This window comes from Rhinolophus sinicus, chromosome 14 (genome assembly GCF_057876585.1).
Source record: "Rhinolophus sinicus isolate RSI-liver-muscle chromosome 14, RSI-T2T, whole genome shotgun sequence".
Lineage (NCBI taxonomy): Eukaryota > Metazoa > Chordata > Mammalia > Chiroptera > Rhinolophidae > Rhinolophus > Rhinolophus sinicus.
Genome location: NC_142514.1, coordinates 146,405,044 through 146,429,386, shown reverse-complemented (window position 1 = coordinate 146,429,386; position 24,343 = coordinate 146,405,044). Strand labels below are relative to the sequence as shown.

The 24,343-nt window shown below is 36.7% G+C and overlaps 2 protein-coding genes across 2 annotated transcripts in view; both read right to left on the bottom strand.

Annotated features, from left to right (window-relative positions):
• IPO7 (importin 7) overlaps positions 1–23,172 on the bottom strand; it is a 47,733-nt gene extending 24,561 nt beyond the window's left edge. The window contains exons 1-5 of the mRNA XM_019728877.3: positions 22,904–23,172; positions 8,900–8,981; positions 5,498–5,651; positions 4,870–5,028; positions 1,173–1,329 (exon numbers count right to left, since the gene is read on the bottom strand). Coding sequence (XP_019584436.1) covers positions 1,173–1,329; positions 4,870–5,028; positions 5,498–5,651; positions 8,900–8,981; positions 22,904–22,987 — 636 coding nt within the window. The 5' untranslated portion in view covers positions 22,988–23,172. The remainder of the gene's footprint in view (positions 1–1,172; positions 1,330–4,869; positions 5,029–5,497; positions 5,652–8,899; positions 8,982–22,903) is intronic.
• Positions 13,442–14,210, bottom strand: LOC141572232 (rho-related GTP-binding protein RhoG-like). The gene has a single exon (XM_074335974.2). The coding sequence runs from the start codon at positions 14,078–14,080 to the stop codon at positions 13,577–13,579; it is 504 nt and encodes a 167-aa protein (XP_074192075.1). The 5' UTR covers positions 14,081–14,210; the 3' UTR covers positions 13,442–13,576.
• Positions 23,173–24,343: the final 1,171 nt, after the last annotated feature.

Genomic DNA, 24,343 nt, shown 5'->3' with positions numbered 1-24,343 from the left:
TTCTGTTATTTATGCTTATGAGTTAAAAGTGTAACTCTAGTCACCTCAATAAACTTTAATTTAAAAATAAAACAAACTCTAGAAATCAATAACAATATCCATATACAAAATAATACCCTGGAATATGGTAATTGGTTTTGTTGAACTTCTGACAAACTTGCAACCACAAAGGGGCCTTACATGATGTGTAAATGTCATAAATTTGTTACTGGTACATAAAATTTCTTATACTTTGTATCTGCTCTTCTGTTTTGTAATTATTTGTTACATAAAATTTCTTGTACCATAATGTTAAAAAATGAATGCCCAAATTCCTTTATAATACAAAAAAACAAGTACCCTAAATGTAAACAAATAAAAATTTGAATTAAAAAGTTAAAACGAAAGATTTTTCCCCTGAAAATTTGGCCGCAAAAAATGTGGGTGTGTATACAGGAGCGCATTATACACGGCAAAACACAGTAGGTTGTCTTTAAAGATCTAACAAGGACATGCAAAACCCAAACAAGCAATGGAGTCAGTTACAATCTCAGTGGAGGTAAAGTCTCAAGGTCTATTCAAATGGGGTTTAAAAAGTAAGTAAAGGCCTGAATTGAACCAAAGGTCCTGGTAGATAAGATGAATCCTTCTCTGGCTCTACACCACAAAAAGAACCAGAATTTTAATACTGATAAAAAAACTGTTTCATAAGTAATTACATTCCACTGAGAATATAGACACAATCATTTCCTTAGTGGATATCTTTTATCCCAGGAAGACGTAGAATATACAAGCATGACGTCCATTTTGTGTGACAGTCAAGCCCACAGTATTAGTATTCTTGTGTAAGCTTAGGAATAGATTTTGTATTTATTGGGACAATCTATGCATATTTGCCATATCAGAGTACTTGTTAGATATAAATTGTAACCAAGTAACTGATGTCAGACTTGTGAATTCTTAAGGTAAAAGGTGTAAAAATTTTTTTACTAATTTTGTAAATAGTGTTGGATTGCTTTAAGAGAACTTAAGAATGATCATTTATATTTTAAGATTTATTGGTTGTTTGTGTAATTGGGAAAGTATGCTTGATTAGACTTATAACTTTGACAATTTATATTTGACTAGCAAATCATCCACTGAATCTAGCCACACAGACTTTTTATATATAAAAATTGCTTTATAAAAGTTACCTGAACAAGAGCATAGAAGATCTTGAAAATTTGTTTCTGGATAAGAACAGATTGATCAGATTGATCAGAAAGAAGCTGAATAAAACGGTCCTTTAGCACTGGCAGGAAATGCTGCATTGCTGCTACCAATGGACTCCGTTCCTCGGGTTTCTTGTACCTTTGGGTAGGAATACAAACTAATTCTGTAAGAATTTATTTTTATTTCACAATTTATATATGAGATAAAAATTTAACTACTTGTTTCTTCACAAGATTATAAGTAAATAGAAGGAAAAAACCTACCATGTAACCAAAGAATAAGCAAAAACAACTTGAGAAAAACCTCAATAGAATATCTAAAATTTACTGAGCATTTATCATGAGGTCATAATCTTCAAGGCCCCATTAGTATCCTCACTTCAATAGCTGAGGAAACTGAGGCACAGAAGTTAAATATCTTTCCCATTATATACATCTAGGTATGAACTTCAGCAGCTGAGATCTAAGGATGCCCTCTTAACAACTTGACTATGCTGTATCTAATTCTGAATATTGGTACAACTGAGGAGCTACAATGATTTGGCTTTTAAACATTAGCAGCTGATAGATATGAAATCAATTATATTTTACTAACCTTATGTAATTTATATATCAAGAGTATTAAAGCAGAGTGGCATCTACAAAGCAGAAAATATTCTATTTCTAAAAGCATTATAAACCAGAAGTTCTATTACAACCCATGTGGCAACAAAACGGAACCTCAACAGGTTATTTATGATCTTTATCCCATTTGGAGTGAATCTTCACATATTTTTATAGTAGATATAATATGTTTGACTACTGAGTTGCTGGTACAGATTTCACTGGGAACTCACAGAACATAATTATATAAACCTTACTACCTTTCTAAAAGCCAAAAAACCCTGAATTCTGAACCACATTTTGCTCCAAGATCATGGGTAAAGAATTACTGAACTGAGACAATTTTGCATATAGATTCCTTAACATTTTAACTGTGTTGTTAAAAGGTCTGTTGGTTTATTTCAAAAGAGAAATTAAATAATTGAATTTATAGTTTAGAACCATGGGAAAGAAACTCCAGCTTCCATTATTTCTAGATTACATTATATAAACTGCTTTAAATTGGTTTTCCCTTACCAGAATCCAGTTTTATCTACTGGTAGACTTTTTGAAGACGGAAAATATATTTAAGAATTACATATCTGAGCACATTTTTACAAGGCAGAAAGTCTTAAAAGGCTGGATTCTTTTTTGCTATTGGGTGAAATGAGAACCAAAGTAAATTTCCAAGAATTAAAAAACACCAAGAGAAATGTTCACACTAATAATGACTAAGACTGTTAAGTAATTAACTGACAGGTTATTTTAAGTATTTTAATGTGCTGAGAAAGTATATCTAGCATACACTTTAAAAGGTAATCTGTACATTTCTTTTGAGTCAATAAAACAATTTGTAAAAGGAAGCCATTTGCACTCTCCAATCTGATTATACAAACGATAATAATTATAGACAATATTCCCTTTTAACAATAAAGGTTGAGAACTGTATTACGCACCTCTCTCCATTTATGCAACCCAGGTGATATCTCACATTGACAAGGTATTCCATGTTAGACATTCTTCTCTTCTACCTCCCTCTCTACATTGAGTGGTGAACTGGGAGCTGGGTGGTACTGGTTGCTAATCTAAGCTAATGGGTATGAACATAAATTTTTGTAGGAAACAAATTACTATTCCATAAGACCTGAAAATTCCTGAACCCATGAAAATGTGACACTAAGAAAAGCCTGCCACCACAAGACTATATGGTGTGTCAATCTGATGAGCCATGTTGATAGGAAATCCTTAAATACCAGCCCATCGCTTTTCTATTTAAAAAAAAATCTTCAATGATTCATCTGTACCTAAAAGATCACATCCAAATTCCCCATGGCATTCAAAACCCTCTTTAACATGGTCTCAACTTTCAAGGCCAAAATTATCCCCAACCTCAACAGAAATTATCTATACCATTTAGCAGTCACCTCACTACCCACTAAAAACAGTGTCTAATTTCCACCGCTGTACCTTTCTTTCTTTGTTCATACTACTCCACATGGTGTGACAAGCCTTCCTCTTCAAATGCTCCTTCTGTGCTCCTTCAACTGACAAGTATTTCCTGAGGATCTATGCTCCTGAAGGCACAACTTCCAATTTCTCCATGAATTTTCTTAGAACTGCTTCAGTCCACACAGATCCCTTGTGAACACCTTGTGCTCCACAACCGAACACTGGCTGAAAATGAACTGGAATTCCAATATTGTAGCAGCCTCCTGTGTCTCCTATTAAAAAATTCCTGTCACACTCTCTCCTGCTAAGATTATAGGACAGGAGAGACCTGAACCTCCTCAATGACAATGACAACTTATTATTTATTCTCTCTCATTTTAGTCACTCACTTACCAGAACTACAACAACTGGCACTCTGACAGAGGTTGGAGCAACAGCTGGAACATTCCTTAGCAGGAAGATGGGTAGCTGGTGGGAACACAAGAAAACACCAGTACCAATGCTGTAAATGGAATGATTTCTCTCCTGCTCAGAACAAAAGCAGCAGTTCATCAGCTACTTTGAGTTGGGACCCAAAAGGGTATCGGAGGCTAACTACAAGCCCCAAAATTAGAGGGCTCACAATGGCATCTGTGTAGCTGTTAGCACTGGAAATAAAGCCACCATCATGGTGTAAGTGTTCCTCATGCCTTCCACATAATTTTCAAATATTAAAACTTTCATTTGCCTACCAATTTCATTACTTTCACCACACACTTAAGAGAAAATCCCTTCAAAATTTGGCTTACTACTTTCAGTGATACATATCTCAACTTCTAAGGTTAGATTTTTTTTTTTTTTGATCCCTAAACCTAGATCTAAAATGATCCCTTGGTCTAAAATAATCTTTCTTACTGATACCAATTACTTATATGAACTACAATTTGCTCAAATATGCAAACACTGAAACAGGTGACTGTAAATCCCTCAGAACACAATGATTAAAAATGGTCATATGAAATCCCAACATATTCTTCTTAAAGAATTAGAAGTAGGTTCTTGAAACTTATCAAGAACCCAAATTAAGATAAAAATTCACAGGAAGCCAGAATAAAGAGCTCTAATGTACTCTGATTCCCTTCACATTTAAAAAAAGCTTATCTTTAGGACTTTTACCAGAACATAATGAGGAGCCCATATTGAGGACCTAGAGAGATAACTCCGTTTTTGAACAAGGAAACATAATGATTAAGAAAAAAGAACACAGTGCCCCGGTGGCTCAGGTGGTTGGAGCGCTGTACTCCTAACGCAGAGGTCACTGGTTCAATTCCCACATGGGCCAGTGAGCGGCGCCCTCCACAACTAGATCGAAGCTTGGGGGGGAGAGGGGGCGCGGCTGGATGGCTCTAAAGACTGAAAAGATGACTGAACTTGCGCCCTCCTGGAGAAACACACTGTTGCCCAATATTCCCGAATAAATCTTTAAAAAATAACAATAATAAAATAAGAATGCTATTTCAAAAAGAAAACTGTGAATTAAAATAAACATAATTCATTAATTTAAATATTTATACACCAAATGTATTTTAGATGTTCAAACAAATTAGCTTAAATTTTCCAAACTTTTCCCATTTCTGAAAACTCTATAAGAATTGAAAGAGACACTTACTCATAATTTTTCACAAGCTGATAAAGGCAAAGAAGAATCCCTAGCCAACAAGCACTGTTATCAGACTGAAGATAAAAGCCAATTTTGTCCACAATGGCAGTCCAACGGCTTGGATAATCATGTTTGATGATATGATGAATGCATGTAGTAAGCTGTACCCTGAAAGTCAACAATAAACAATAAGGAGGAAGAAATGCTACCTAGATAAAATTTTGCTAACTTATACAAAGAACACAGCTGTTTAGAAAAAGTGAGTCACTGAACAAAAACTGTTCCTACTATTTCAAATATCAAAAGATTATATTGACAGCATTCTATAGTTTTCTTTACCCCCCTTCATCTGATCACAGTGTGTTTCACAAGTTTTACATGAAATTTAAAACTTTTTGGTTTTATAAACATAAAATTCAATTGCAGAAGAAAAGAAAACAAAAAATTTCTCCTGTAACAGCATTTGTTAAGTTTCCTGCTACAAAATGACAGGTTTCTATGTTCTGAAAAGACCTCCCAATGTCCCTCCTGCACCAAAAAGCGCACAAATTATATACCTGAAACAATGGGTAAGTTTAAATATCTATATATTTATATATATATATATATATATACACACACACACACACACATATACCTGATGAGCTCAGGAGAGTGGATAATGGCCTCTACAATATTTTCTCGAATACAATGTCGATCTTCTTCTGGAATAGTATAAGGAGATATATCCCGCGGTGCTGTTTCCCGATCTGGCCAATACTGTGTTATCATATTTTTCAAATAGATAACACCTAAAATACATTTTGACAAAAAAAGAGAATTTACTATGAAAGCACTGTGAATATCACTTATAAACGTGTCCACACCTCAATTTATTTCTTTCAGATCAACCATCATTAGTAAAGCTATCCTTTTAAAAACAAAATAATGCACTCTGGTATTTTAAAGTTGATAATCAAACACAAATTTAATACTCAGCTACAGTAATCACCCACAAAGTTTTTATTAAACAGCCTAAGAGAACTTTGCAAATAAACACACCACAAATTAAACTATTAAGACTTTTTATATCACATTTATTCATAACACTTTTTATCCTATTTTCTGTAGGAAAGCTATATAATAATAAATTAATTTTACCAACTGCAGCCTCTAAAGACACACACTGAAAGAGCTTCTACAATTAGTAACACTGCAATAGACTGAATATTTGCGCCCCCCCCTCATCCCATATTGAAATCCTGACCCCCAACATGATGCTATTAAGGCCTCTGGTAGGTGATTAGGTCATGAGGGCTCTGATATCATGAATGGAATTAATGCTCTTATAAGAGAGACCCCAGAAAGCTTTCTCCCTTCCCACTAACTAAGGTTCTATGAACCAGAAAGTGGGTCCTCAGATACCAAATCTGCCAGTGCCTTGATCTTGGACCTCCCAGTCTCCAGAACTGTGAAAAATACATTTCTGCTGTTTATAAGCAATCCAGTCTACATTATAGCAGCCCAACTGACTAAGTTACACACAAAGATGATTTCTACCGCACAAAAATTACATATATATAAATTCTTTAAGTCTACGAATCTAAGCATTTTAACCATACGCCACAATCATACTTCATGCTATTTAAGAGAAAATTTGCTGTGTTCAAAAATTACAGATTACTACTTTCTGTCAACTATCATACTGCTATCTTGTACACTGCTGGTTAACTCAAACTGAACTAAATTACTAACAATATTTTTTATCCAGTCTTCTCCCAACAAATGAGGGAAGGAAGGTGGGGACAAACAGGAAGAGGGAACCCTCCATCACAAATGCACAGGATGTATAGGAAAGGGAAATTATTCAAAGTTAATTAATTCCTATATTCTACAAAACACTGGCTCTTCTCTGATTAGTTTAACTCTTACCTGGAGTTCTGTACCTATTTAAATAAAAATAACTGATACAACTCTTATGATTTTATATTCTACTTTGCTTTATCTTGGGAATTAAAATACCCATCTCATAGTATTTAAAAAAAAAAAGACTACACATCAAAATACCCTTCAACAAGTTTTAAGATAAATTACATCTACAGTAAACAACACTTGACCCCGTATATGGGACGGATATGCTTCAGATTAATACTACTTCTAGAATTTTGATTCTTTACAGCTCCAAAACAGAACAAAGATCAAAATGAAGACCTGATGTAGCCTCTGAGTATTTCCTTCTATTGTAATGCACAAAGGAGTTAGGTATACATATTTATTTGTGTGATTTGAACAAACAAAGCTGTTAAAGCAATTTATAAATCTGTAAATAGATCATTTCAGTCAGTTGTATTCATTAAGAACAATGACTTTGGATTCTTGGGATTCTGATATCCTTTTATTAACAGAGAGAAAGCCTGTTTAAGGATATAACCACCTGCATTTAATGAAAATAATCTCTACAGAGTATCATTCAATTATTACAAGGATGTAATTTTTAAAGTAATGATCATAATTTAAAAATTTTTGACCACTTTCATAGTTTGGTTGCTTCTCATTCTGTACATACTAATAAACAACTTTCTAGTACTATTTAATTTTGCTCTATGGATACCATGGACTGCCACAAAGACGAACAAGTGGATCCTAGAACAAATTAAAGTATGAAACAACGCTGGAGACAAAAATTACAAAACTGAAGGGCACACCATGAGAAGGCAGGGGTTTTTTGGAAAAGACAATAATGCTGGGGAAAATAGAAGGCATCAAAAAAGGAGGAAGACAAAATATGAGATAGGTTGACTCCATAAAAGCAGCGATAGACACTATTCTCCAGGAGCTGAGCAGGGCTGTGGAGGACAGGATATTGCGAACATCACTCATGCACAGGGTATCCAGAAACCAGAGCCACGTAACACACACAATACACATAATCAAGTCTCTAAAATGTGTTAAGATCCCTCCTAAATGCCAAACACTTTCAACATCTTAGTAAAAATATATTTGAGATTTACAGGCAAAGATTCTTATCGAAAATATAACCAAATGGGAAAATAGCAACTTCATTAGTTAAAAAAAAACCATGACAGTTAAAACAATCAAAGCAACCATTATCTATTTAATTAGAAATTTTAAAAAAGATTTACTGCTGACCAGGGTCCAGTGAAATTACTATATTTTATAGGCATGAAAAATGTTCCATTTTTGTGCAACTTAAATACCAACTTTTAAAAATATAATAAGCAATTACATTACATTCATTCACTTAATTTACTGAGTACCTTCAGTGTGTCCGGCAGTCTTTTAGGCACTGGGAATGTAATTGTTAATGAAACGTATCTGAAATTAAATTCTAACAACTGAGAAATAGTTCACTGCACGTGGTATATTATGGTAAAACATAAATTTTAAGGCTAACACTATGTAAAAAAAGGGCAAATGTTTACTATACACTAAATGAAGCACAGAAAGAAATAACACCAGAATATAACTGATTTTTCCAGAAGGATAAAATTATTGGTACTTTATATATTTCCTATAAAATTAATACATCTGCAAATTAGTAAGACGTAAAGATGTGAATTCCATTATTCCAACAGATAATACCAGAAATAATGTGCCACATTTTCCCAGACTTTGATACTAAAGGAATTGCTCACTATCTTGCTTAAACCTGAACTAAGAAATAGTACTTTTCAAATTGTTGAAATATACAGTAAAAGCAAGTATCTGTAAGGAACAATTGCAGAGCATAAAGTATCTTTATACTTGTTATCTTAGAATCATCCATCAGGGACAGAAACAAGGAATACACAGAATCTTTTAATGAACCCATCAATTTCTCTTTCCCGCTTCTCTTTTAATTCATGGAAATATCACATTCCTTTGAACTCTGCCACCAATTAACAAGGCACTTGCTGTTTGTAGTAAACACGTAAGAGCAAACTGATTTTCAGGGAAGAAAATCATTGAAGGGCCATCCCAAGATGTCTCTGCTATTCAACTATGAACCGCTTAAACAATATATTTACATACACCCAAGAAAATAATTCAGGAAACTTGCCTGCTTGTCTCACAGGTAAATCCAGTTGTTCTGACATAGTAATCTGAAGCAGGGTTGAAACAAAATTCAGAGACTTGTGTGCCTATAATCAAAAACATACATTTTAAATTTCGGCAAACAATTATTCTCAAGTACTCTATTCCACTGCTTGGCTGGCACAAAAGGCTCTCCATAAATTAGTCCTGGCCTTATTTCCCATCACTCACCTACATAAAAAAATGAACTAAAAGAATTTAACATCCTAACTCCTAAAACATTTTGGATGTTTGCATTTGCCTGCATTCCATTGCACCTCTCAATTAGCATTCTTAACCTACACTGGTGGCAGCAGCAAAAACAATATCCTTTGATACCTATTTTCCCCAATTCAGTAATAATTTCTCCATAGAGATAGTCTATTAAGTGGCTAGAAACAAAACTAAATCAGTAAAAATTAACAGCCTGGGATGGTGGTAGTTTCCACATTGCTATTAATGTTTTATTTCTTAAGATGGCTGTGTTATATAAGTGTTTAATTTGTGAAAATTAATCATCTGTAGCATTTTGATCACTTTTCTGTATGCGTGTTATATTTCAATAGAGAATTTAAAAATCAGTAACTGAACATTCAATAAAAGCAGGATACAAACTAATAAATACGTTTATATGCATATGCAAAGCAACCCCTACAGGAAAAATATGAAATATACTGAAAATGCAAATATAGTAGTTATCTCTGGGGTGGTAGGATTATGGAGGAGCTATTCTTTATACATTGTTTTCCAAATTTTATACTATGAACCTGGGTCACTTTCATTGACAGTACAAAAAAGTTACTTAATGATTCCTAAATTTGTCATATTTGCTTCTATTTTTTTTTTTTAAGAATGTTTTTCTAGGGGCTGGCCCTGTGGCTCAGGCGGTTGGAGCTCCGTGCTCCTAACTCCGAGGGCTGCTGGTTCGGTTCCCGCATGGGCCAGTGGGCTCTCAACCGCAAGGTTGCTGGTTCGGTTCCTGGAGTCCCACAGGGGATGGTGGGCTGTGTGCCCCCTGCAACTAGCAATGACAACTGGACTTGAGGCTGAACGGCACCCTCCACAGCTAAAATTAAAAAAGGACGGCGGCTTGACTTGGAGGGGAGTCCTGGACGTGCACACTGTTTCCCAATAAAGTCCTGATCCCCTTCCCCAATAAAATCTTTAAAAAAAAAAAAAAAGAATGTTTTTCTAGGACCCATCAGCTCCAAGTCAAGTAGTTTCAATCTAGTTGTGGAGGGCGCAGCTCACTCACTGGCCCATGTGGGGATCGAACCGGCAACCTTGTTGTTAAGAGCACTGCGCTCTAACCAACTGAGCCATCCGGCTGCCCTCAACTTCAGATTTTTTTTTTAAAGAACTCAATATTCAAGTTAAATCGTTTCTTGTATGGTTTGTTTCATCCCCTCTTTGATTTAACCACCAGCTATGTCATCTTCTCCTTCCACCCCATATTTTATTATTTTTCTGTACATAATGACATGAACAACAGTGATTTTTATTTTAGTTTCCTCTTGACATACTTTCCCCCCTCCCCAAACATTTTTCGAAACAGAAAATACTCCCTTTGGATATAAAAAAGGTCTTCCACATTAAAACCTAGAACGACACTTTATTCAGTCACTCCAAAAATGATTTATGTAGGTGTTCTTGGCGCAAGACACTACGCTGAGAACTGAGAATACAGGATTGAACAAGACAAATGAAGCTTCACGACCTCGTGGGAAGAGTTTAGTAAAGGAAAACAAGATAAACAGGTAATTGCGATAAAGTATAACAAAGAAGTAGAGAACACAAAAGAATCAAAAGGCGAATCTCCTAACTCGGAGAAGTAATACTTAAAGACCTGAACAGGAGTAGTCAGGTGGGTGAAGGGGAGTTATTTGCCCCTTTCAGTACTCTAAATAGATCTGAACACAGTTAACCACTATCAGTTTCTTGAAACACCCTTCCATTTATGCAATTCATACACTACTTTTTCTGGTCCGTTCTCAGGCTCCTTTGCTGTTTTTTTCATCCTATTTAATCTGCAAATGCTAGAACCTGGTACCAGGATTCAGAGGCTGTCTTTTCCACTCCACAGCTGATTTCATCCAACCCATCTTTAAATACTATCCATGTCAAATATGTTATTTCTAGTCCAGATCACTTTAACAGACCTACTTAACATCCCTAACGTCATTATCTCCCAAGCTTCTCAGATTTACTATGTTCAAAGCCTCTTTTCCACTAAAAACTGTGACTATCTCCTTGCACCACCTCTTACAACCAACCTTTCTCCTTTCTCCTCACTATCCTCAATTATTCACATCTGAAACCTGTCTGAATGTCATCTTTAATACTTTTCTCTTCATCTCAACTCATCAGGGTCTGTCAATTCTATACCCAAAATGCTTATATAATTAACATACGCACTTTCTGCAACCCCTTAACATCACCCTGGTCCCAGTGACTGTCATTTCTCTAATGTTTGCCCCCAGCCATTCTCTCTATTTAACAGCAAATGAGCTTTAAAATTGTATAAACCAATCCCCTGCAAACAAACCTTCCGACAACTTAGTACTCTATTTCCCAAAGCGTACCAGGTTGTGTATTATCTTGCCCAGCCTATTTCTTCGGCCTCATTTAAAGACACTTTCTCAACCCTTACTGCCCCACTGTACCAACCTTCTTCAGGTTCTTTCAACAACAAACGTTATTACCCCATTACAGAGGCTTTGAAAATGCTGCAACTTTCTACCTACCAAATCAAGACTCTTCTCTCCAATGCTTCACCAGAGTTGTTTCATTCTTTGGGTTTCAGCTTAAACATTACCTTAGAAAAGCCTTTCCTGACTGACCATTCAAACTAAAGTAGCGCTTCCTGTTAATCTCATAATCTCCAGGGTTTTTTTTGCACCATAACACTTATTACATATTTGTAATTATTATATTTATAGACTGGCTTTATGTCTTCCTCTCCTGTTAGGCTTTAAGCTCCGTTGAGAGTAAGGATTATATTGTTTGTAAATCCAATTCCTCCTATGATGCTTGGCATTTAAGATATTCAACAATTTTATTAAATGAATTACTGAACGAATCAAAAAAAAAAAAAAAAAAAAAAAAAAAAAATGCCTCGGAAGCAGCTGTGAATACCCAGGAGCAGTATACAGTAAAAAGGGTATTTACATTTAAGGGGTAGACAGATGACTCCACAAAGGACACTATTACCGTGATTCCCCGAAAATAAGACATAGTCGGACAATCAGCTCTAATGCGGCATTTGGATCAAAAATTAATATAGGACAGGGTCTTATATTATGTAACAGTAAAATATATTATTACTACAATATATTATAGTAAAATAAGACCAAGTCTTGTATTAATTTTTGCTCCAAAAGACACATTAGAGCTGATTGTCCAGCTAGGTCTTATTTTAGAGGAAACGTGGTATCAATACTACTATGGTACTTTTTAAGTCATTTATATTACAGAATATCTTATCTCCTGCATCAAATTATGAACTCCTGGAATAGACTGCTGGAATCAGATAGTCCTGGTTATAAATATAGGTGATGCCACTTCTTACATTTTTAACTCTTGAGCAAGCTGATTCAGCAAATCTAAGTCTCAATTACAAAATTAGTATAATATATTTCACAGGATGGCTGTAAGGAATGAAACATAGAAAACATTTTAGCAAATATCAAGACAACAAATGTTGTTGTTTATATACCCATACAGAGCAGAATTTCATTTTTTCCCGAGTATATACTAAAGCCAGTAGAGCATAAAAATATTGCCAAATTCATCTTTAGTTCCTTAAGAACCCATAAAATACAGCCCAGCTGGTTTTGTATATATAAAACACTCTCGAGGTCCCAATAAAGCATGTTTTCCTTCTGAGTTGAAAAAGACCACTTTCTACTACTGGAACCCCAAATCAGTTATTGGTTTATATTTAGGAGTCATGTTAAAACAACAAAAAGCACCAGTTTTTGTTGGCTGGACACAATACATATAAGTTAAAAGTGAGCATATACCACTCACTGTAACTTCCACCTTCCTACCGCACAATAGGTATTCCAAAAATGTTACATTAACAAAGGACTTTCAGCAATTTCTAACTTCTTAAGGTTTAAATATAAAAAACAAAACTGCTAGAGTACTTGAAGGAAACGAAGCTATCTATTTTTATCATCTTGGTGGGGAAAACGAACCATGACACCAAAAGCTGAAAGTAATAAAACAGTCCCCCCAACACACCCACCCACTGGACACAGGAGATTTTTACCAGTACTGATGGGGGTAGGAGCCTGTCAGCGATGCATAAGGCCTGGGCACATGGGGGCAAGTTAGGGCACATTCATCGTCTCAGGATTCTGTGGCTTCTCTGGGACAGGGAAAGAACATCGCGAGGGGGAGCAATATGAAGAGCAGCAAGGGAGAGGTTAGGGACAGCTGAGAGTCCCTAACCTGAGGGAAGGAAGGCAGCAAAATCGGTGTAGAAAGATGGATCAACTGGTCAGTAGGGGAAAATGGGGAGGGGGCACTGGGTTGGCTTCTTGGGGAGGGATCCAATCTTGGCCTGGGTGAGCTCTCACGAATACCTGGTATTCCCAAGCAGAATGGGGCAGGGCCCACAGCCCTTTTCCCTGTGGGCCTCCTTAAGGAGAAACAGGCATCAGGGAGCCCCCTGGCAAGGGGTACCAGAATTAGTCCTTAAGGCACAGCTGGGGGCAGACAAGGCGCCAAGGCACAATTGGTGGGGGGGCAGGGGCAGCCTCCAAGCTGAGTGCCAGGGTAACAAGAGGATGCAGGACCGCCCACGCTTGACCGGCGTGGGGTTGAGCACAGCCCGGACAGCCTCAGTGAACACTTCCTTGACGCCGTCCTGCTGCAGGGCCGAGCACTCGAGGTAGCGCACAGCGTGGATCTGCTTGGCCAGCGCCTGGCCCTGCTGCGGCGTGATGGGCGCCTGGCCCTGCTCCTTGAGGCACCGCAGGGTGTCAGGCTGGGCTCTCAGGTCCTTCTTGGTGCCCACCAGGAGGATGGGCACATCGGGGCAGTGGTGGCACACCTCTGGGTGCCACTTGTGCCGCACATTCTCATAGGAGGGCGGACTGGAGCCCTCCCTACTGCAGGAGAGCTGGGGGGTGGCGGGAGGCTTGAGAAAGAAGTCATCCATAAAACAGTGTTAGTATCAAGTAGACAAAAAGTAAAAACAATGTTTTAAAAAAGGGGAAATATCTGCAACACCTGAGGAAGAGTTGATCACTCCACAAAAATTAGCAAATGTATCCAAAAGAATGAGTGCAAGTGACAAGACAGTCCTACCTCAAAACAATATATGCAATACACCAAAGCGCTGGTGAGGAGGTAAAAAAAAGTGAACTCATACAATGCTGGAAGATGTATAAATTGGTACAACCATACTGGAAAACGGGCAATTTCTAACATGCAACTACTTTACAACCTAGCAATTTCACCCTTATATATTCAAGAGAAATAAGTGCTTATGCCCACAATATCTGTTCTATGACAAGTGAATGTATAAACAAACAGTGGTACAATTCATACAATGAAATACTATACAGTAACTTAAAAAAAAACAAAACAACCTACAGAATCAAGCAATACAGATCTCAAAACCATGCTAAGAAGCCAGACTAACTGGGTACATACCAGGTGATTCCGTGTGCATGAAGTTGGAGTACAGACAAATCTAATCTATAGTTAACAGAAGTCAGAATTATGGTAACTTGGAGGAGGAAAGGTATTGATCAGGAAGAGTCTCAAGGGAAACTTGTAGGCCAGTGCAAATGTTATACAGACGGTGCCAAAAAAATGCATACACATTTTAAGAAAGGAAAACTGTATTAAAATTGTAATCATACACACACACACACACACACACACACATATATATATATACACACACACACCGATAACATTGTAATATTCAATATGTATATACCGATAATAAAAGATGAATACAAGTCACATTTGACTTCTGCAATTACAACAGGTGCTCAAAGTGGTTACCATCAGCGTCCAGACACTTCTGATTACGCCAAACTACTGCTTGAGCAACGTTGACCAGAGTCCACTTGTATACAGTTTTTTGGCACCCCCGGTACATATCTTCATCTAGATGGTGGTACCTAGGTAAAAGCTAACTGAGCTGTACATATTTTTGCGACTTGTATTATATGTAAGTTATCCCTCAATTGAAAAAATTACAAGACTACTTTTGCCTGAACATTCCACAGCAGCATTATTCATAACAGCTCAAAAATGGAAACAACCCACGTGTTCATCAACTGATGAGCTGGAAAAGCAAAATGTGGCATATCTATCTGGGATGCCAAAAAAATGTAAACATATTGTAAGAAATGTTATCTAGGTACCCTGTTTCTCCGAAAATAAGATGTAGCTGGACAATCAGCTCTAATGCATCTTTTGGAGCAAAAATTAACATAAGACCGGGTCTTATACTATGTAAGACCCGGTCTTATATTACAGTATAGCAAGGCTCATAATACCAGCATGGGCCAGGGAGCTGTGTCCTACACAACTAGAGTGAGAAACAACGGCTTGAAAGGGCGGGGGGGTGTTATGATAATTTAAAAAATAAGTATAAATATCACTAGCATCAATCTTTATCACAAATACCCTTTAAAATTTGAGTAATTATGGTATTCTCAATAGTTTGGCAAACATTGACAGAGGCCTTAAAAGATGCTACAATAAATGTTTTATATGAGTCAAAGTATAAATGTAACTTCTGATTGCTGACACTATAATTACTCGTATATCCCTGTTCAAGCTTCTGGCTTGTAGCAGAGAACCAGAATTAAAGCAACTAATGGGCCATTATACATCATTTCGTAGAGCTAAAACTACCAATACTCAAGTTTGAAAGCTGCCAACAATAACATAAAAACCTTTTTAGACAACTTCTTACACCTTCTCATTATCTGTCAACAACCCAGATAATTTGACATTCACCCTTAATCCATCTCATGAAAATTCTTCACTCCACTTAGTAGTAGTCCTTACGTGCCAGACACTACTGAGATAAAAGAGCACTATAAAGGTAGGTTGGGAAATTAATTCTAATTGGACTAACAGGTAAAATTTTGAGTAAGACCCTAAAGGACTCAAACCCACAGAAATGGGGAGAAAGGATTTTTAAAAGTATGAGTGTTATATTAAAGAGATTATTAGGAGAATAAAAGAGAATAGTCAAAGACAAAAATGAATAGGCAATTGTGACCACATCAAGATCTAGTAAGTGTGAACTTTTTTTTTGAAAGTTTTTACATATTAGATCTATGCTGTAGGTCTATAAGGTCCTGAAGCAGTATAAGGGATGTAATTCTAGGATAGATGACTACATTACAGGTGGAAAACTATTATTACAACAGGTAATAATAGGCCTGAAAACTACTCCACAGGCAGCTTCCCTACTCCCCAAAATAAAGTCTAATTTTATCAAAGAAAAAAAAAAAGAAAAATACACCTATCCACATAAACAAATTTCCCCCAACCTTACTATCCTTTTAATCTACAATCTTTCCCCACTCCTTTACTAGCATACCACACACTAACCCTGTAACTGGAAATTGCTTTCTCCAAGTTTACCAGTATTTTAAAAGCTTCGCCCCTCAAAAGTCTTCATTTTACTTTAAAACCCCTCATTTAGAAATGTCAACAATGCTTTCTTTTTCTAATAGTTTTCACTTATTACAAAAATAATTCATATTCAGCAGTAGAACATTTATGAAACTTAAGGAAAAAGAAAACCAAATTGCCCATAACCAACCTTCTTACTTGAAATTCATTTTATTGGCTTTGTTCTACTTTTAATGCACAATTCTCCAGTCTCCTTTTTCCTGTTTCTCAGTCCCAGAAATGCGCATGGCCCAAAGTGTAGCCTTCAGTCCACCCCACACCTCTGGATCACACTCCTTTCCTCTCAATCCACCTGCAGAAAAAAAATTACTTTTCCATTGCCACTTTCTGCCCTAAACTACAGTTCCACATTCCTTGCCTGCTAGACATTTTCTCCTGGGTGTTTACCAGCTCACCAAACCAGATTTAACCTTAAGTCACGTTTTCTCCAGTATCAGTTTCCCCTCTAGACACATATTTTCCAACATAATCACCTAATGTTGATATCTTTTAAAGTTTACTCTTTAAGAGGTAACTTTTTATTATTTCTCTCCGTTGGAATACAACCAAAGAGGAGGACTTCAATTAGCTACTACTGTGTTTCCCCGAAAATAAGCCCCAGTTAATATCGTCAGCCAGACAGACGCCTTTAGTACGTTATGATGATGTTCCAGAAGAAGATGACATGACTGTATTTGAATAAATGTAGATCGTCGTACATGAAAAAATAAAACATCCCACGAAAACACGCCTCAATGCATCTTTTGGAGCAAAAGTTAATATAAGACCCGGTCTTATTTTCAGGGAAACACGGTATACTTTACACAATTTATAAGGGAGAGGCTTAATTTAAGGGCATGTGACATCAGAGTTTACATAAAATAAATACAACCAGACAATTTCAAGATTCAAAAGAATTCTAACCTTTCTGTTTTACTAGAGAATTTGACAAAGCAAATACTTTATTTTACCTACATGGAATGAGGCATAGTGAGGTTAAGTCATCACAGTGGTAGAATCAGGACCACACTGAGGCTCTTCACTGTGTCCTCCTGTCTTTCATTAAATAGCGGCAATACGTAAATGCTTTCCAACTAAGAAGTTTTTAAAAACTTTTAAATTATAAATTACATAGCGACCAAAAGAAAAAACCCACTTTAAATCAAACTTATGTACCGCTGATAGAAATAAGAAAAATAATATATACGTCTAATATATCTGAAAAAGAAAATTGTTTTCTTACCAATATTAATATAGTGCTCTCTGTCAGATCTTTAACATGCTGTCAACTTCCTGTCTAACAGCCGAAGTATCCAGGGACTTTCCCTCTCCCAAATTCAAAACAGTATCTACTTCATGATAGTCTTAACTAAGGAATGTTACCTGCTCGGACTACAAACGGTCTTTAAAAATATACACTATATTCTCATAAATATTTTGCTGAATTTCTAGACATACCAAATTGTACTATAAACATGCTGTGATTTTGCAATTTTCTAGATCTAAGATTTTCATGAATTAAACATGTGTAAGTCCTTTATTAAACTGAAATCCAATTAATCACTTACAAATAAAATATATCACAGTAGTAATAGTAATCATCTGTGAAGATCCCAGAGGTGACTCAAGATAGTTTATGAATTTAAAAGACAAACAAATATATCAAGAACCTTATCAAAGCTAAGTTCACTTACTTTTTCAGATAAAGCACGCAAGAAAGCAGCTTTTCTGCCTTCAGAACCATTTTTTAGCACATTAAGTTAGGAACTGAGGGTTTAAAAGGCTCCTAGGTAAGCCTTTGAATTCTACGTAGGGCATTTTTCTTGGCTGCAAGTATAACAGCGAGTATTGATGCTGACATTGTATCTGCCTTAACCAAAGGCAAATATAATAGTTTCCTCATCCAAGACTTACACATGGCTCTATTATAGTTTGGACCGCATGTATTATGAGGGCCGTGTTGACTATGGAGCTCCAAAAATGCAGGAATCATGAACTTCTTCCTATCTACCTCTTGGCTCCGTGCCTAGGACAAAGATATTTGCTATTAAATGAACCAGGGTGGGAACTGTCATTCAGAATATGTATTTCAAAAAACAAAGCTTCCTGACATTACATTTAAAATTTAAGCTCAAATGCGAGCTACATGACAACCAGGACTGTCTTGAGTAGTACAGTATTGGATCCCCAGCATCAAAGATACTATTTACCACATGATAGGCACTCAAATATTTTTTAAATAACAGAAATAATTACTTGTTGAGTGTCTACTCTCAGCTAATACGCCAGGGTTAAAAAAAAAAAATCTTGATCTACAGATTTAATTCCTACTGGAGGTAAATTAAAATCAATGAAATACTTAGAGAAGAGAGCAGTCATCTAGTTCAAAAATTAAAATAGTTAAAATAAAATGCAAAGGAGAACATACAACATATTAAAAAGATGTGGGTTTAGTGAGATGATGGCATGTAAAAAAGATGTTTTGAGTTTATACAGCACCACAGGTCAGGGTGGGAAAAGATGGCATTTAAGATAGGATTCGTGAGGATAAATGTTAATTTTAGGTGATAAGAGCTTAACAGGACAGCTGAGCAGCACGAGTAAAGGTTTGTACACAGAAAGGTTTTCAATAAAGAACGCTGACAGTTAAAGCAGGAAGAGAGCACAGAGACTGATGTCTATTAACATAATCTGCCCCAAACCTTCAGAGATATTTTATCTTTATCTCACAAATGAAGAGACAAGTATTTCAGAGTTTGTGTGTGTACATATAGGAAAGGACAGTTTTTGTATACCCAAGAGCAAACAGTCTCTGGAACATAACAATTAAGGTTGAGTGAATGAATACCAAATGTCATATATTTTAGATTTTACAATAACAATACCTACTTAGTGATCTGTGTCCAAAGAATATGTACTGGTGTTCTTTCGCCATTAGTGCTGATCATTTTCCATTGAGACATACAACTACTAAGTTAGTAGACTAACACAGAAAATAAAATGTATGACATATTGGACTGGTTAATCAACTGACAGTTCAAATAATCTGGAGAGAATTTACTAGGTGCCAAACGCTTTCTGAAATTTTTTACATGCCATCATCTCACTAAACCCACATAACACAATGACATACATACTGTAACTACTTTAATTTTATATATGGGAAAATGATACGTAGAGGTTAAATAACTTTCCTAAGATCCTCCAGCTAGTTCAGAATTCAGTAGTTTTAAAAAAAGGCTAAAGTGGTTTTCAGTGATATTTCCAAGAATACTTCTACTTTTTAATGGTTTTCTCCAGGCTCTGAGGCAAAGTTTGTTAAAATTTTAACAGCAGTTCAAAAAACATTCTCAACATACTACAGAGTAAGTCAGTGGGGAATACTAAGTCAGATGTTTCTGAAAATACGCCAAAGAAATATCTTTAACAGTTTAATGAACCGTTCTTAATTTTATCTATATGTAGTATAAAAAAATAAATAAATACCCCCAAAATCCTTGAGGTAGAGGTGGTATAACAGACTAAAGCCTATGTTATCTATTACAAGTAATGAAGCCTAACACGGACAAATCAAAGAATGGCAGTAATAAAAGACAAAAATTCCTGATCTCCTGAAATTCAAAATTATAGTGAGAACAGTTAAGTAAAATACGTATGATGATAAATCAATGCTATAAAGAGGAATAAACAAGCGAAGGGAGATAGGGAGTGTGGTAGTCCAGGAACTCTTTAGTGATATGGAGACAGTTGGAACAGTGACAGAAGTGAGAGAACAAGTCTGGGAGATAACTGAGTAAAAGGGGTTTCAAACAGAAGAAATAATCACTGAGGCAGGAGCACTTTTTAAAAAACTATTTGCACTATAATACTTTGATAACATTTAAAATTTTTACAGAACTGTGATTACTTCACTTAGCTGAAGAGATTCATTCAAATGTCAATGATCTTTTTCTTTTAACTAAATGAAACAAAATATAGCTTCAGTAGAGACATCATGGAATGACTGGTTCATCCTATCTTACTTAGTCAAAGAAAGAAGACCCTGCCAGATATAAAATGTTACCTTCCTATTCTTACTACAGTTAAGCTTCAAGACTTATCTGGGATCTATTTCCTAAATCAAGGTTCCATCACAGAAAGTCAAAGCAAAAATTATTCAAATGGAATCACTCCATTAGAATGAAGATTAGAGATGAGAATACTCTAACAGAAAAGTTACCTTAGGAAGATTACTTTAAAAATCTAGGTGTAATAATCAAAAGAAATTTAAAAAATATAAATAACTAACAATCACAAATGCAGACCAGATACCAAATTTCCTTTGACAGAAAAGATAAGCAGTGTTCACTATTCCAGAGTATTCCAAAACCCTAACAGCACCTTAACAGTTAAGTAAAAAATGCCCTGAGTATTATTTTATTTGTTTATCTTCCAAAAACTAGCTTGTGAAATACTTACTCCAGGTCTCCATTACAAGATGCTAGTGCATAGAACTAGACATTCAATACCTGCTGGAGGAATAAATTTTCAAATTTGCAGGAAGTATTACTTATCTTATTTTTCTACAAGGGAACCAACTCTTTCAAATAATAATTTTTAAAATTGGTAATTACCTGCAAGTATGTTTAGTCAAAACAATGTGCTATTAGAGCAAAGTCATGTGCTATTAGAGCAAAATACAATGTGCTATTAGAGCAAAGTCATTTAGTCATAACTATGACTAAATTTTTAGAGTGTCTAGGCTTATACATGCATTTAATACTTCATAAACAAAATAATGCTCACCTTAACCTATCACAAAATAAATCAAACTAATAAGTGATCCATAAGTCCCTCCATAGTTTAGTAATGGTTCAAACTGGGAACTTGTTTCAATTCACTATTTCCTATCCAAAAAAAAATCTAAGTTCCTCCCCAAAGCTACTCTGAGACCCGGTATTTGAGCATAGCTCTTGGTATAATCAAATGATGGTCTCATTTACATATAAAATAGATTTAACTTTTTATTTTAAAACAATTTTATACTTAATTTGTCTCAAGTCTGTGGGGGGTCTTAAAATATAAGTTTCTTAAGGGCAGAGCTCTCTAAAAGTTGCACTGTACATTGATGATGTTCAATTAGGAATACTCGTGCAGCTTCTAGTAAGTCAACATAAACATTTTTAAGTGATTTGCCTACCAACTAAGAGGAGCATAAAATAATTCAATTTCTATTTTAAAGGACTTCCTTTTACGTTAAAAAAAAAAAATGTACCCTAAACCTCACTAAAGCTGCCAAAATCAGGAGTATGGTTACCAAAGACAATTAACTGTCATAGGAAGTTAAAGCGGTCCTTTTAAGAAACATTTAAAATGCTCACTAAAATATAAAAAGTTGCAGAAATTTATAAACAGAGAATGAAACTAAAGATAGCACAAAATACCCACATGATAAGGCTGTTTTCCAAGGGTGTTTTGAGGGTCCCTCAAAAACGTGGGAAAAAAGAAGCCACCCTCAGCTTCTTGATAGGGAGCTTGGCACGTTTCAAGGCACTCTGTCTTAGTGTCTCACTTGACAGGCACAGCAACACTGTGGCCTAATTTTATGAATGGGGAAAACTCAGCATCAAAAGGTTAAGCGACCTGCCCAAGGTCAGTAAAGAAATTAGTGTTGCAGCTCTACCTTGAAGGGTGCACTTCACCTGACACTTGCCAGTACATCGCCCTGCCTCCCGACTGAGGCATTATTAAAGAGCAGTGAATCAGACTCATGTGAGTATCTCGCACTACCCTCACCCTGCTAAATTAGAGGCGGGGGCTTGCTGCTGAAAGCTTCCCCCAGCAGCTCAGCCAGAGAGGCGAAAGTTGTGCTTCCCAGTGAAGTGACAAGCTGACAGGCGCAGCTCCCAATGGACCAGTTCTACATTCCCAAGAGCCCCTCCAAAACCCGGCAACAGAGAGACTGCTCCCGGAAACGTCTGAAAAACCTCCCAATGAGTTTCGCCCCCTCCTGGGCGCGAGGAACGAGTGAGGAATGAGCCAGAAGGCGGTCGGCTACCCGACCCAGCCATGTGTCCAGCCGGTCACGCCCGCCTCGCCTCAGCCGGCTCCTCGTGCCTCGACCGCAGCCAGAGGCCCAGCTCAGGATCCGACGCAAAGGCAGCCTGGGCCGCCGCCACCACCGCAGCAGCAGCAGTAGCAGCCTGAGGCGCCCCGGCGTGGCACTCGCCGTCAGGTCCCCGCCCCACCCCTCCAGTCGGGCCCCTCCGTGACGCCGTCCGCGTCTCTGGCCAGGCCCGGAGGGCTTGGCCTGACACAGACCGCCTGCCCGCCGCCGCCAACCCGGCGTCCTTACTTCATTGAGCTGGCGCTCGGCGGCCTCACGCAGGGCTGGGTCCATAGTGCCCCGCAGGGCCTCGATAATGGTGTTGGGGTCCATCGCAGCGCGGACTCGGTCAAACGCGGGGCTCGGGTGCTTCTGAGCCAGGTAGAGCGCCGCTCACTGCGCACATGGACCCGCCGCACTCCGCAGCGGCAACCGGCGCGAAAGGAAAGAGAAGCGCCAAGGCCCCGGATAGAACCTCTTCGCCTCGGCCTGGAGGCGGGAGATGCTACGGACACTTCCTGTCGTCGCGCCGCGGAGCACCTTGGGATATGTAGTCCACGTGTGCAGTCGGCAGCCCACGTGGCCCTGAGCTGTCTCACGCTGACAAGTCTTGCTAATGAAAAAGGAAAACCGTCAGACTCCACAGAAAGAAAATTGAAATAATCAATTGCAAATTTTCACATCATAATATACTTGTAGTGGCTATAAGGTGAATCCGATGCAATGAGTGATGCAATCCATTGCTGCTCGTTGTGTAATTGAAGGAAATCTTTTGAAAAGCAATTTGACACTGTTTATAACATAAAAATGTTTAGAATCTTTGATCCAAGTAATCCCATTTATGTGACTATCCTAAGGAAATAACAAAAGATTAAATGAGCTTTATGTTTAAAAGGTATTTATCACATAACATGTTTATTATAATAAAAAATTACGGCTTTTTATTGAGTAAAATAAATGCAGAATAAAAGCATAATCCCTATTAAAACCCACCTTCTTTAAAACAGTTAAAGAAACATTTTCAGAAAGTTAAATAACTTGCCCAAGCTCACTTAGAATGTAAGAGGTTCACCTAGCATTTCAAACCTAGGACACTTGTTTTCAAAGTTTTCATCCCACTGAATTACTTCTCTCAAGAGAAATGTCGAGCAATATGGGATTGGTTAACTCTTCACTGTGTTAACTGATTTCAAGTTTTTTCCCCAATTGTGTCAGAAATCCACACACACACACACAAAAGTTGATATTTTGACTATTATATGTATTTAATAATAACAATTTGAGCTGCTTTGTATATAAATGACATTTTTTATGCATAAAAATTTCCTATTGTTATTCATTCTTGAAAAACACAAAAATATAGAAAAATGTACATCTGCTTTCCTAAACTTCCTTTTTGGAGGTTTTCATCCACACTCAGCAGATGGAAATATTCATTCAGATATATCCAACCATCACAGTGAAAAGGCAAGTTACAAGAATCCATTCATAAATATTTCACACCATATAATATATAACACATTAATATATTTATTACTAATTAATATATAATAAAATATTTTATATCACTTAAATGTAAAATTACAAATATTATATACCTTGTAACAACATAAAAACATTTATGTAAGGATACAACTTTGTAACAGACAAAGATTGGGAAACAAGGCTAGCAAGTAAAAGTAATTGACT